Source organism: Centroberyx gerrardi, chromosome 10, assembly GCF_048128805.1.
Source record: "Centroberyx gerrardi isolate f3 chromosome 10, fCenGer3.hap1.cur.20231027, whole genome shotgun sequence".
NCBI lineage: Eukaryota > Metazoa > Chordata > Actinopteri > Beryciformes > Berycidae > Centroberyx > Centroberyx gerrardi.
In genome coordinates, this window is record NC_136006.1 from 1,504,641 (window position 1) to 1,516,488 (window position 11,848).

General features: G+C 46.7%; 3 protein-coding genes across 3 annotated transcripts; 2 read left to right on the forward strand and 1 right to left on the reverse strand.

Moving 5' to 3' along the window:
• Positions 1-1,087: 1,087 nt before the first annotated feature.
• LOC144539876 (trace amine-associated receptor 13c-like) lies at positions 1,088-2,304 on the forward strand. The gene is made up of 2 exons (XM_078286150.1): positions 1,088-1,269; positions 1,506-2,304. The coding sequence occupies exons 1-2, from the start codon at positions 1,088-1,090 to the stop codon at positions 2,302-2,304; spliced, it is 981 nt and encodes a 326-aa protein (XP_078142276.1).
• A 2,646-nt stretch (positions 2,305-4,950) lies between these two features.
• On the reverse strand, positions 4,951-7,602 carry LOC144539877 (uncharacterized). Its single transcript, XM_078286151.1, has 4 exons — positions 6,967-7,602; positions 6,712-6,773; positions 6,541-6,596; positions 4,951-6,305 (listed from the first exon to the last, which is right to left on the reverse strand). Exons 1-4 carry the CDS (start codon positions 7,600-7,602, stop codon positions 4,951-4,953), a joined length of 2,109 nt encoding a protein of 702 aa, XP_078142277.1.
• A 2,853-nt stretch (positions 7,603-10,455) lies between these two features.
• LOC139918973 (trace amine-associated receptor 13c-like) lies at positions 10,456-11,848 on the forward strand. Its single transcript, XM_071908518.2, has 2 exons — positions 10,456-10,740; positions 11,029-11,848. Exons 1-2 carry the CDS (start codon positions 10,565-10,567, stop codon positions 11,846-11,848), a joined length of 996 nt encoding a protein of 331 aa, XP_071764619.2. The 5' UTR covers positions 10,456-10,564.

Genomic DNA, 11,848 nt, shown 5'->3' on the forward strand with positions numbered 1-11,848 from the left:
GGCTTCAGGTTGGTGCGGGTGGAAGAGGTGCCCCCTTTTCATTTTTTGCCCCTGCCCCTTAAGAGGGTCTGTGCACACTACTACACATACGTTCCAACTGACAGAACACGGTTCACTTGCTTCCTCTCCTCCTTGCATCTTCTCATCGTTTCCTCCGTGACCTTTGACCGAGGAGTCGAGGAGGAGATGCGAAATGAGGAGACGAGGAGAAATCGTTACCAAATGGACCAAATTACCCTCATGTCTGCAGCACAGAGAAGGGGCGAGTCTTGAAGATCTTCAAAAGGGGGCCAGCCGGATCTCCAAATAGGGCAGGACTCCCACCACATTCAAAATTAAATTTTGATGACTTCCAGAAAACAGATCGCAGTCACAACAGTAACGTAAACTTACTAATATGTTTTTGACTAATGGTTGCCTCCTATGGGAATGCCCACATGCTGTTGGAACGCCCATGCTGTGCCCACACCCCCCTATCCAGCCTGCAGACATCTATACTTGGACTTACTGGACACACACACATACAGAGGACAGTACATCATTTTTGGTTTGAACAGCAGATGGCACTGAAGCACAAATGCATTCCTGGAATTTTGCTTAGTCAGGTCAAAGATTGAGTGACAGGCTTCTAAATTCCTCCCTCTGTGTGTGGAGGTAGTGGAGAGGTACGTTGAGAGGTGTTGCACAATCAACTTATCAGTCGCCTCGTGAAATGCAACATCTATTGAGTTATATATTATTTAATGAATTCACTTCCATTACCATTAGAAGTGGGTGAATTGGGAGAGAAAAATGGTGAGTAAAGAGGGAGGATAGATTTGGAAGGGATGAGTACAGAAAAGAAGTCAAGGGGCGAGAAAAGAGGTGAGGAAGAAGAGAGATAGCAGCAGAGATAGTGATGAAGATGAAGAGGATGATGCAAAGGAAGGAAGAGTGACATCAGTCTCCAAGAGACAGAGAATGAGAGAGAGGGAGGGAGGAAAGGAAGCAAAGGGAGGAGAGAGATAAAACAGCTGTATGATAGAGAGCTTTGGTCAGAAAGCTGCCAGACCTCAGCAGCTTCTCCTCTCCTCCTCTCTCTCTGATGATGGAGACCCTGGAAGGAGGTGAACTCTGCTTTCCACAGCTCCTCAACACTTCCTGCAGGAAGCCAACACGTCCTCACTCTGAGGCCATGCTCTTCTACATTCTGCTGTCCTCCATCTCTCTCATCTCTCTTCTCACTGCAGCTCTCAACCTGCTGGTCATCATCTCCATCTCCCACTACAGGTGGCCATAGATTTTGTCATGTACAAATCTTTATAAATCTGGTAGACTTACCAAAAGAAATGGCTGATAGACTAGAACAGATGTACTGTCACAGCTTGGCCTCTGATGAGAAGAAAGAAGTTGTTAAACAACGTTTTTGTATTTTTATAATGCTTGATTTCTGTCACATCTACTGATCAGAAATACTACTGATACTAATAGTATTTCATTCATATCTAATGCACCTTTCTCTCCAGGCAGCTCCACACCCCCACCAACCTCCTCCTCCTCTCCCTGGCTGTCTCAGACTTCCTTGCAGGCCTCCTGATGCCGACTGAAATGCTCTATACAGAGGCCTGCTGGTTCCTGGGTGACCTCATGTGTGCTTTGTCTTTCTTTGTTGTCTTTACCATCATCTCTGCCTCAGTAGGAAACATGGTGCTGATATCAGTCGACCGCTATGTGGCTATTTGTGACCCTCTGTGTTACCCCACCAAAATCACTCAGGGAAGAGTTAAAATATGTGTTTGTCTGTGTTGGGTCTGTTCTGCTTTCTTTGGCAGTCTGATTCTAAATGATCACTTGAGAGAACCAGGCAGGTATAATTCCTGCGTTGGAGAGTGTGTGGTTGTCATCAACAACATTGCAGGAGCTGTTGACCTTGTTTTCACCTTTATTGGTCCCATTACTGTCATTATAGTTCTGTATATGAGAGTATTTGTGGTGGCTGTGTCTCAGGCTCGTGCCATGCGATCCCACACTGTGGCTGTCACACTCCAGCGTTCAGTGACTGTAACTGCTAAGAAATCTGAGAGGAAAGCAGCCAGGACTCTTGGTATTGTGATAGCTGTGTTTCTAATATGTTTTTGTCCACATTACTGTGTCGCTCTTGCAGGCCAGGAGAACGTGGCCCTTTTGGTCTTTCTGGTCCATTTTAACTCCTGTTTAAATCCTGTGGTCTATGCCTTTTTCTACCCCTGGTTTAGAAAATCTATTAAACTCATTGTTACACTTCAGATACTGCAGCCTGACTCCTGTGAGGCCAACATACTGTAGAGAGAGGCTGTGGAGAGAGTTAAATGAAACTTTTTCTATCAAGAATTAAAAAAAAAAACTCATTTGAGTCGTTCTTTGATTGCTATATTAATTTTCTTTGGTGTTATTGTTTCCATCCTCAAAATATTTTTTGTAAGCACCATAAATGTTTTTAGGGAAGCACCCAGTTTCATGTAAGCTGCTAATTCAACATTGCATATGTATATCACAGAAAGTATGATATCTTTGCATTACCAAAGTTACTACAAACATTAAGAGTCGTTTCTTTTCTTCCAGAATACCAGTTTTGGGTTAAAGGCATGTTGTCTACATGCGATTAAATTCCTGGGCTGGCCTGGGCTTATGAAACATCACATCTGTGACTCTTCCTAACGTTTGTCTGATCTGCCAGCTGATTTACAGTTTCAGATAAACCCACGGTGCTTTTGATCTTTTCACCTTATCTTTGGAGGCAGGACAGCCTTGTGGTTAGTGAGTTCATCTCCCAACTGAAGGGCCCAGAGTTGGAACTGCCTTGGCAAACCCCACTCTGCCTGAGCATGGAGAAGGATAGCAACTGTTGAGTTTTATGAAATATGCAGTGTTAGATTGTGTGCCTCTAATAGCACGTTTGGTCTGGAAGAAGTATTAGTTAAGAAAGAAGTATTCTACTCTTATTTCAATCTTTGTTTGCTGTACATTATTTATTTAATTGTTTTTCTCAATCCAGTCAGTCTTAAGCCCCATCAAATGTTTTTAGGTAAACACACACAGTGCAGAAGATGACAGCATCACTGTTAATTTTGGTTTTTTGACCGATCAGTGGACCAAGATACACAAACGATGTATAAATGAACACAATCAGATGAACAGTATGGCCACAATTAACCAATGAACTTGAAAATGGGTGTGGCTTAACACAAAAAAAACTCCACACCTCTTGGTCCAATTATCGCAAAACTTGGTAGATGCATTAATGGAAGAAAATTTCATGGAAATCGGTCAATAGAGGGCACATCAAATGCCAAAAACAGGTGTGGCCTAACACAGATTAGATTATAACTCAAAACATGTTTGTACATTCATCACTTAACTTGCTAAATATGCTTCATAAAGCTGTTGAAACGTGTGTACAATTATTCTAAATTCAACCAATAACGGGCACCACAAATGCCAGAAAAGTGAGAGGGCCTGGCATAAATTTATCACACATTCCTGTGAGATGGTAAGTTGTGTGCAAATGTTGCAGAGCAAATATTACCCCAATTGGCCTGATAGGGGTGCTATAATTAATGGTCAAAATATACAACTACACCATGATTTACACAAAACTTGGTACACATATCCAGCTACCTTTGTGCTACACATTTTCCTCAGAACCACCAACCCATTCTCGTTTCCAACTCGTCTTGTATTGAAGCTTTGTCAAATCCCTTGGCGTGACTTTCACTAGCAGGGACCACGCCACAACAATATGTCATTTAAAGGTTTAATGAAAATTCAGAGGTATTGGATGTTGAGGACAAGTGAATGGATGTAAGGGGAGGGGTGAAGGTGGAAGGAGGATGTCGTCTGTTAGGCTGGTCTGGGAGGACGTACTGGAGACCGGGCGGAGGGAGACTCAGTGTGGGGGTTCCATCTCAGGCGTGTTCCCACCTGAGCTGATAACAGGCCCCCAAAAGAGTCAGATTTAGATTGAGCTGAGTTGAGTGTGAGCTTGACGGAGATCGTTAAGATTGTTGCGGATATAGGAGCGATATGCCTGAGATGACCAGCGGCCAAGGACCTGGATGGTTTGATCCGAGATGCTCAGTCTGGCTGCTGTGGATGCTGCGCTGATGCGGAAGGAATGGCTCGAATAGTGTTCTGAAGATATGCCTGAAATGTGGAGGACTCTGTGTAAATGCTTCTGGAACCAGAATCGAGTGGTCATTTTTCCTGTTTCGGTGAGAAAGAGCGGGTGTTGAGGTGATGCCTCGGCGGCATACCTAGAGCTGATGTATTTGGCCAGCGGCTCGTATGGGCTGAGATAGGAGTCGAGGCGGAAAATGTAAATAGGGAAAGAAATTCCCAGCTGATCTGTTTTACTCCTTCGGAGCGTGAATATGAGAGAGTCGGAAGTGTGGATGGTTATATCAGATAGACTGGGATGACGAGAAGGATTATAGGCAGATGAAGTCGGGGCAAATTCGGAGCACCTCAGGAAGCCTAAAAAAGCCAGCAGGAACATGGATTCTAGGGTCAAATCGACCATAGGGGATATGTAGCCTGAACGTAGAGAACGGATGCAGAGGCTGAGAAGGTCAGAAGTGAGTGGCAAGCGTCTGGCCGGGAGAGCAGGTTCCTGTTTGCGCAAGCCTTTGATTAACATGGTAACATAGGAATGGGAGGTAGGAGGACAATGGAGGCCAGTGACTAGTTTGAAGAAGAAGTTGATTCCTGCTAAGTAGGTCTGGATGGTGGAGGACCGGATTTTTTGGACAGAATGAGCATGGGTGATAAAATTGCAGATAGACATGACGTCCAGAGAGGGAAATGACAGCTGGTAGGTGGCGTGGTATGCCTTGAAACAATTCCAGCCAGTTAGGTAGGCTGAGAGAGTGCTTGGGGTGAGGCTGTTGAGGATAGCTTCTTGTGAAGCGTTAGAGAGGTTTCCCAGCTGTGGAGCTAGTTGAATGTTGTGGCTGAAAACGGTGGTATTGGTATGGGATGAAAATCCGATTCTGGGGCCAAGTGTCTGAATTTCTGGAATGAGAAACGAGACAATGAATCAGCGATGCTGTTGTGGTGACCAGGAATGTGGGCTGCCCGGAGGATGAACTGGTGTTGAGCCAAGATTAACGTGAGTCTGCGCAGGAACTGCATGATGGCTGAAGAACGAGATCGACCTTTGTTTAGGATCTCTACAACTGCGGTGTTATCGGAGTGGATGAGTATGGACTTCCTACACCATTCATGCCCCCAAAGAATGGCAGCTATGACAATGGGGTATAGCTCGTGAAGCGCGGATGAAGGAGAGCGGGACTCGGAGTCGAGGGATTTGAACTCTGAGGGCCAAGCAGAAGCGAACCATCTCCCTCCATAGTAGCCACCGAAACCTATGGAGGGAGCTGCGTCCGTGTAAAGTTGGATGTCCTCGGGCTGGGTGATGAAGTCGTCGTAGAAGAAGGAAATGCCATTCCAAGAAGACAGGAAATGTTGCCACATACGCATTTCCATTTTGCAGGCATCGTCCAGAACGACTCTATTGTGGAGAGAAGGGTCGGCTGCAGCTTTAGTCAGAAGGTTGGACAGGAAGGATTTTGCTTGTGGAATTATGCGAATGGCATAATTGAGATGGCCAAGGAGGGCTAGTAGCTGGCGTTTGGTGCATCTGTCTGCCAGGAGATAATTCGACAGGAGCAGAGTGATGCGCTGTATTTTCTCTGAGGGCAGAGATGCCTGGAAGGAAATTGAGTCCAGGGTGATGCCTAAGAACTCAATGGATGTGCTAGGCCCTGAGGTTTTCTCCTCAGAAAGAGGGACACCAAGTTCTGAGAAAACTTTTGTGAGAGTAGTGAGCCCGAGGTGAGGAGGTGAGGCTGGTGGAGTGACGACGAGGAAATCGTCGAGAAGATGGAGTATGTAAGGGAGTCTGTGGTTGTTAGTCAGGATCCAGCACAGGGCTTCTGAAAGAGAGTCGAAGATCCTAGGACTGCTTCTGCAGCCGAAGGTAAGGCGCACAGAAAAATAATATGCACCTTTCCAGCAAACACCGAAAAAACGCCAGAAGTCTGGATGGATTGGCAAGACTTTGAATGCGCTGGTGATGGCTGCTTTAGAAAGCCAAGCTCCGCGTCCTGCTAAACGGATGAGGGTGATGGCATGGTCGATGGTTGCATATTGCATAGAGAAATCGGGACTAGGAATGACACTGTTGATGCTCGGAATGTGTGAGCCATGTGGGGAAGACAGGTCCATTATCAGCCTCTTTTTTCCGGAGTATTTCCGAGTGGCGACGCCTATTGGGCTGATGCGGAATACTGGAAAAGGAGGATTGTCGAATGGGCTTATCATGATTCCTTCCTGGACTTCCTTGGCCAATAGGGTGTCGACAGTGTGAGGTTCCGCAAGAGCGGACTGAAGGTTGTGAGAGACGTGGGAAGTATCGGGAAGTACTTCTATACTTGGATGGAAACCATGTGTGAAGCCATCGATGAGAAAGTGAACAAACTGTCTATCTGGATGGTTTTGTAGAGCAGTGGCAAGGACATGTACCTTGGGAGAAGGGCGACAAACTGACGAAGCTGGCTGGGTGGGTGGAGCTGCTGTGGCTAGAGTGTAATTATTGGCACAAGGATAAAAAACATTTGGGTGTTGGGGAAGGGGGGGGGGGGGGGGGGAGGACAGACCAGTTGGAAATGAAGGAGGAGGCTGGGAATAACCGACTTGATTAGCCTGTGGCGGGACCCCTTGAGTTGCTGGAAGGGGCTCTCGTGCTGCTGTGTTGGCTGTGAAAGAAAAGGGGGGAGCGGAAGCCGTGTTGCTGTGAGCGGCTGAAGGAAGGGTAGAGGAAGGGATGATGGGATGAAAGGATGTATGTGCACAGGGATTTTGTGAAGCCTGCGAAGACAGGGATGAAAAGAAAGCTGAGATCAGCTGAGAGAAGTCTGAAACGGAGGGAGCAGGCACAGGGGGACATACGACCTGCCCCCCACCAGGGGGGGCTGATGATGCAGGCTGCGGCTGTGGCGGCGGAGGCTCTGTGACGTCACGCCTGACGACACGGGCGGTGGTTGGCTCTGGCGAGGAAGCCAGAAGAGCGGGAGGTACGGTGTTTGTTGTTGCTGTATTGATGGAGGCTGAATATAGTTTAAACAGTGTAGCTTTATTGTCGCCGCGGTGGAAGGGAATGCCTTTCCCTCTCAGGAAACATTGGAGGCGGGCGACGGTCCAGTCTCTGATGTCGGGCTCTGTTTGTGGACGAGGAGACTGCCGAGTGGAACATGAGGGCACACCGCGAGTGCGTTGTGGTGGATCGCCGAGGACTATAGGCCTATGTGAGGGGGGCTGCTGCCGATGAGAAGAGGGTTGGAGCCGGCTCCTACGACCATGGTTTTCGGCCCTCGCTGAAGGAGGAGAGGAGGCCTGAGATCTGCTGAGAAAGATCTCGTTGGTGGAGCTTGAGTGGAGAAGCCGACGGGGCCGTGGTACGTTAACCACTGAGCGCAGGCGACTCCGCTGGGGCACTTGGCTGTGGTCTGGTTGAGGATAACCGGTTCCGAACAAGTCATCATCATCGTCTGAATCGGGTGGATTGAGCCGCAGTTCGGGATCCATGGTGAGTTGACTGTTTGCAATCAAATTTCTGAGTTTACTAATGCTGTCGAGCGTTTAGGAGCGATGCACGGTCTGTCTGTTCTCGACAGATCTGAGACAAACGAGGCAGGATGGGTTGACCAGGTATAAGTAGGCTAGGCAGGTGATTAGAGGTGTGGTTGAGGCGTGGCCCTGCTCCCGAACCTAAGTTAACTAATTAACTTCATATGACGATGCAAAAGGTACCCTTTCGCGAACGCACTGGGTGTTCAATAGATTCCATGGTAAAACCTCTTGCAGCAGTATTGGACGCCTACAGCTTTTTTAGCAACAACACTAGTTAGGATATTATTTTAAGAAGCTCACTGATCTGAGGCCATGTATAGTAAATGTCATGGCCATATCCATCTGATTATCAACTTATCACCCCATGGTAAGGATAAGCCACAAATCAGCTATGGAGACTGCCACCTACAAGCTCATAACAGGGTAATCTTCAGAGATATATGTAGGAAACTTAATCTGTAAAGAGATGGGTATTGAGGCAACAACATACTATAATCCTGACCATGTAGGACCATTCAGGAGGTTTGGGGGAGGCAGTAAAGTGCTTCAGAAACAGCAATGTGTCAGGGGCAGGGATTAGGACCCAAATGCAGACAGTCGACGCAGAGAGCTTTTCTGAAGCAAGAAGCTTTAATAGCTGAAACTTACGCAGAGCACAAAACACAAAATCCAAAAAGCAAAAACCGCAACAGGCTGGCAAACAAAGGAAGACAAAAACCAAACCTGGCCGGTAACAAGGCAGGAAGATTTCCACATGAAACACAGAATACAGAGCAGAAGGCGAAGCAGGTAACACGGAGAAACACAACAGACGAACTGGCAACCACACCATGGAACACAGACTATTAATACACACAGACTAACGGAGAAACGAGGAACAGCTGGCAGGAGGGAAAAGAGTCCGGGAGCTGATAGGTGGAAGCAGGCTGGTGAAGGGGGAACAAGGTAACAGGGCTAACGAGGGTGATGCAGGGCAGGTGTGGAGGGAAGGCGCACAGAAGGGAGGAAAGTCCGAGGACATCCGGTGGCTGGTGGGAGGATGGCAGGACTGGGGAGTGAAAGGAGTGGTTGACCAGGACACAGGGGCAGACAGGGGCAGATCATGGCAGACACAAGGGCTAGGGCTGAGAGGGGCAGATCATGGCAGACAGGGGCAGATCAGTCAGATCAGACATTTCAGTCATGTGACCCTTTCAAAGCCCAGAGCTAGACTTGGCTTCTTGGAACTGAAGGTGACGTACAATACAAACTGTGCCTCCAAGTACATTAGGAACATCCATCTTGGGCATGGATCTCTTCAAAGCCCTGCATCTCGAGATTAATGAAGTTGTTATTATAACTAAGGTTCAGGAACTAAGACCACGCCTCAAGCACACATTCAATTTCCTGCTCCACTCTATTTAAATGCACCTAACCATTACCCTTTCTCTTTCTCGTATGTCTCAGTTCTCACATCCCTCCCCCCAAACCCCTTTTTTCTCCGTCTTTCATGCTGTTCTCCCTCAGTACAGGAACCACAGGTGGAAATGATGGAGCCAGAAGACTCCCCATCAGCGAGACAGTGCCCCCACCCTGAGTCCCAATTCCCTGAGTTCCTCGGCTGACCATCGACCCCAACTCATCCGAACCCTCAATTCATCCCCTCGTCTCGACCCCTGATTCATCCCTCTATCCTCGACCCTTGTTTCATCCCTCCGTTCTCAACACCTCTCTCTCTCAATAAACTGTCTAAATACATCTCATAGTGGCGTGGTCTTTGTTTGTGAAAAGATGCTTGTGTCACTACCAGTACACCCCCTACTGTCCCTGTACAGCACACTACTGTTGACATACACTACAGAGACTGGAACAGTTACTGGCTTTGACCACAACATCACAGTGAGACCTGAGGTATGGCCTGTGCAGCAAAAGTTACGCCGTCCGCCCTTTGCTGTACGTGATGCAGTCTCCCAGCAGCTACAGAGATTGGAGAATGACTGTGTCATTGAACGCATCAATTCATCACCATGGACTCTCTGCCTAGCCTCCCTCATGCCCAACCCATGTTGACCAAATGGTGAACCAAAGTGACCTGGATCTCATCTGAGATAACTATTCTCCTTGCACTTCTTTGTCCTCGTCCTCCTCTTCCTCCTCTTCCTGTCACTCCTCTTCCTCTAGCTGTCATTGCAACATTGTTCTCAAACACAAGAGAGCTCACCTGTGGCCTTTTTCATAGAGCTAAAGCTCTGATTTCTGAGTGAACAATTCAGATATTAGTGTTTATATGTGTGATGAGTGGATGTTGCCAATTGGTAAATGAATTTAAGCATTTGGGATGGCAGTGCTCCAAATGATGTGATTTTAGTTTTTGAATACTGTGCTAATCTAGAGAATGAGGGAAAACTACACAGTAGTTACTGTGTGTTGTGTTTTGCAAAAAGTGTGATTGAGAATTGCAAACTGAGTGAAAAGCAGAAAATGTGCTTGTAGGTTTGCAGACTTGGTTTACGGATTTGATACATGAGTTTCAGGTTTTAGTGATTGTGTCCCAAGTTCCAGTTTTAGTGTGTAAACAATTGTGGAAAAACTGTAATGTCACAATGCTGAACCCATCATTGCATATGGGATTAGGAAGGGACGAGGAGAAGGGAAATCAGAGCAGGGAGGTAAAGGTGATGAAGAGAGGTGAAGGAGAGAGGGAGTGATGAAGATGAAGATGAAGATGAAGAGGATTATTCCAGAAGGCAGCGAGGCAGGGATTGAGGGAGGAGGCACCAGTCTGTAGAGAGAAAGAGTGAAAAAGAGATGAAGGGATGGAGAGACAGAAAGAGTGAAAGAAGGGAGGGAGGAAAGACATAAATCAGCTGTGTGATAGAGAACTTTGGTCAGAAAGCTGCCAGACCTCAGCAGCTTCTCCTCTCCTCCTCTCTCTCTGATGATGGAGACCCTGGAAGGAGGTGAACTCTGCTTTCCACAGCTCCTCAACACTTCCTGCAGGAAGCCGACACGTCCTCACTCTGAGGCCATGTTCCTCTACATCCTGATGTCCTCCATCTCTCTGCTCACCGTGGTTCTCAACCAGCTGGTCATCATCTCCATCTCTCATTACAGGCAGAGATATACTTCTCAGCATAGACTGAAATATTTGCATATTGCTAAATATTAACAGTTAGACTTATAAGAAGAAATGGCTTTGGGCTAGTATGTATATGTCACATAAAGGCTTGTGATGAATACATTCAGGAATTTTGATAATGTTTTTGATCATTTATAATGTTTTACATCTGTTACATCTTGCATTAGATATATTACTATTTCTACTATTATTACTACTACAACTAATGTAACAGTACTTTTGAGACTGCCACTACTACTAATAATGATATTCTCCCACTCCAGGCAGCTCCACACCCCCACCAACCTCCTCCTCCTCTCCCTGGCTGTCTCAGACCTCCTTGTGGGCCTCCTGCTGATGCCGGTTGAAATCCTCCATATAGAGTCCTGCTGGTTTCTGGGTGACCTCATATGTGCTCTCATTTACTATGCTTCCTTTATTGTTACCTCTGCCTCAGTAGGAAACATGGTGCTCATATCAGTCGACCGCTATGTGGCTATTTGTGACCCTCTGTGTTACCCCACCAAAATCACTCAGAGAAGAGTTAAAATCTGTGTTTGTCTGTGTTGGGTCTGTTCTGCTTTCTATAGCAGTCTGATTTTAAATGATCACCTGAAACAACCAGACAGGTATAATTCCTGCATTGGAGAGTGTGTGGTTGTCATTAGCTATATAGCAGGAGCTGTTGACCTTGTTGTGACCTTTATTGGTCCCATTACTGTCATCATAGTTCTGTATATGAGAGTATTTGTGGTGGCTGTGTCTCAGGCTCGTGCCATGCGATCCCACATTGTGGCTGTCACACTCCAGCGTTCAGTGACTGTAACTGCTAAGAAATCTGAGAGGAAAGCAGCCAGGACTCTTGGTATTGTGATAGCTGTGTTTCTAATGTGTTTCTGTCCATATTACTATCCCTCTCTTGCAGGCCAGGATACCTCAAGCGGTGCTTTATATTTAGCCATTATGATCTGGCCGCTTTATTGTAACTCTTGTCTAAATCCTGTGATCTATGCCTTTTTCTACCCCTGGTTTAGAAAATCTATTAAACTGATTGTTACACTTCAGATACTGCAGCCTGACTCCTGTGAAGCCAACATACTGTAG

Coding starts and splice junctions, on each gene's coding strand:
- LOC144539877 (XM_078286151.1), bottom strand. CDS start 7,602: ATGGATCCCGAACTGCGGCTCAATCCACCCGATTCAGACGATGATGAT. Junction 6,774..6,966: donor CCCCTGGTGGGGGGCAGGTC/GTATGTCCCCCT, acceptor TTTCTTTCACAG/CCAACACAGCAGCACGAGAG. Junction 6,597..6,711: donor TCCCGCCACAGGCTAATCAA/GTCGGTTATTCC, acceptor ATTACACTCTAG/CCACAGCAGCTCCACCCACC.
- LOC139918973 (XM_071908518.2), top strand. CDS start 10,565: ATGATGGAGACCCTGGAAGGAGGTGAACTCTGCTTTCCACAGCTCCTC. Junction 10,741..11,028: donor ATCTCCATCTCTCATTACAG/GCAGAGATATAC, acceptor CTCCCACTCCAG/GCAGCTCCACACCCCCACCA.
- LOC144539876 (XM_078286150.1), top strand. CDS start 1,088: ATGGAGACCCTGGAAGGAGGTGAACTCTGCTTTCCACAGCTCCTCAAC. Junction 1,270..1,505: donor ATCTCCATCTCCCACTACAG/GTGGCCATAGAT, acceptor CTTTCTCTCCAG/GCAGCTCCACACCCCCACCA.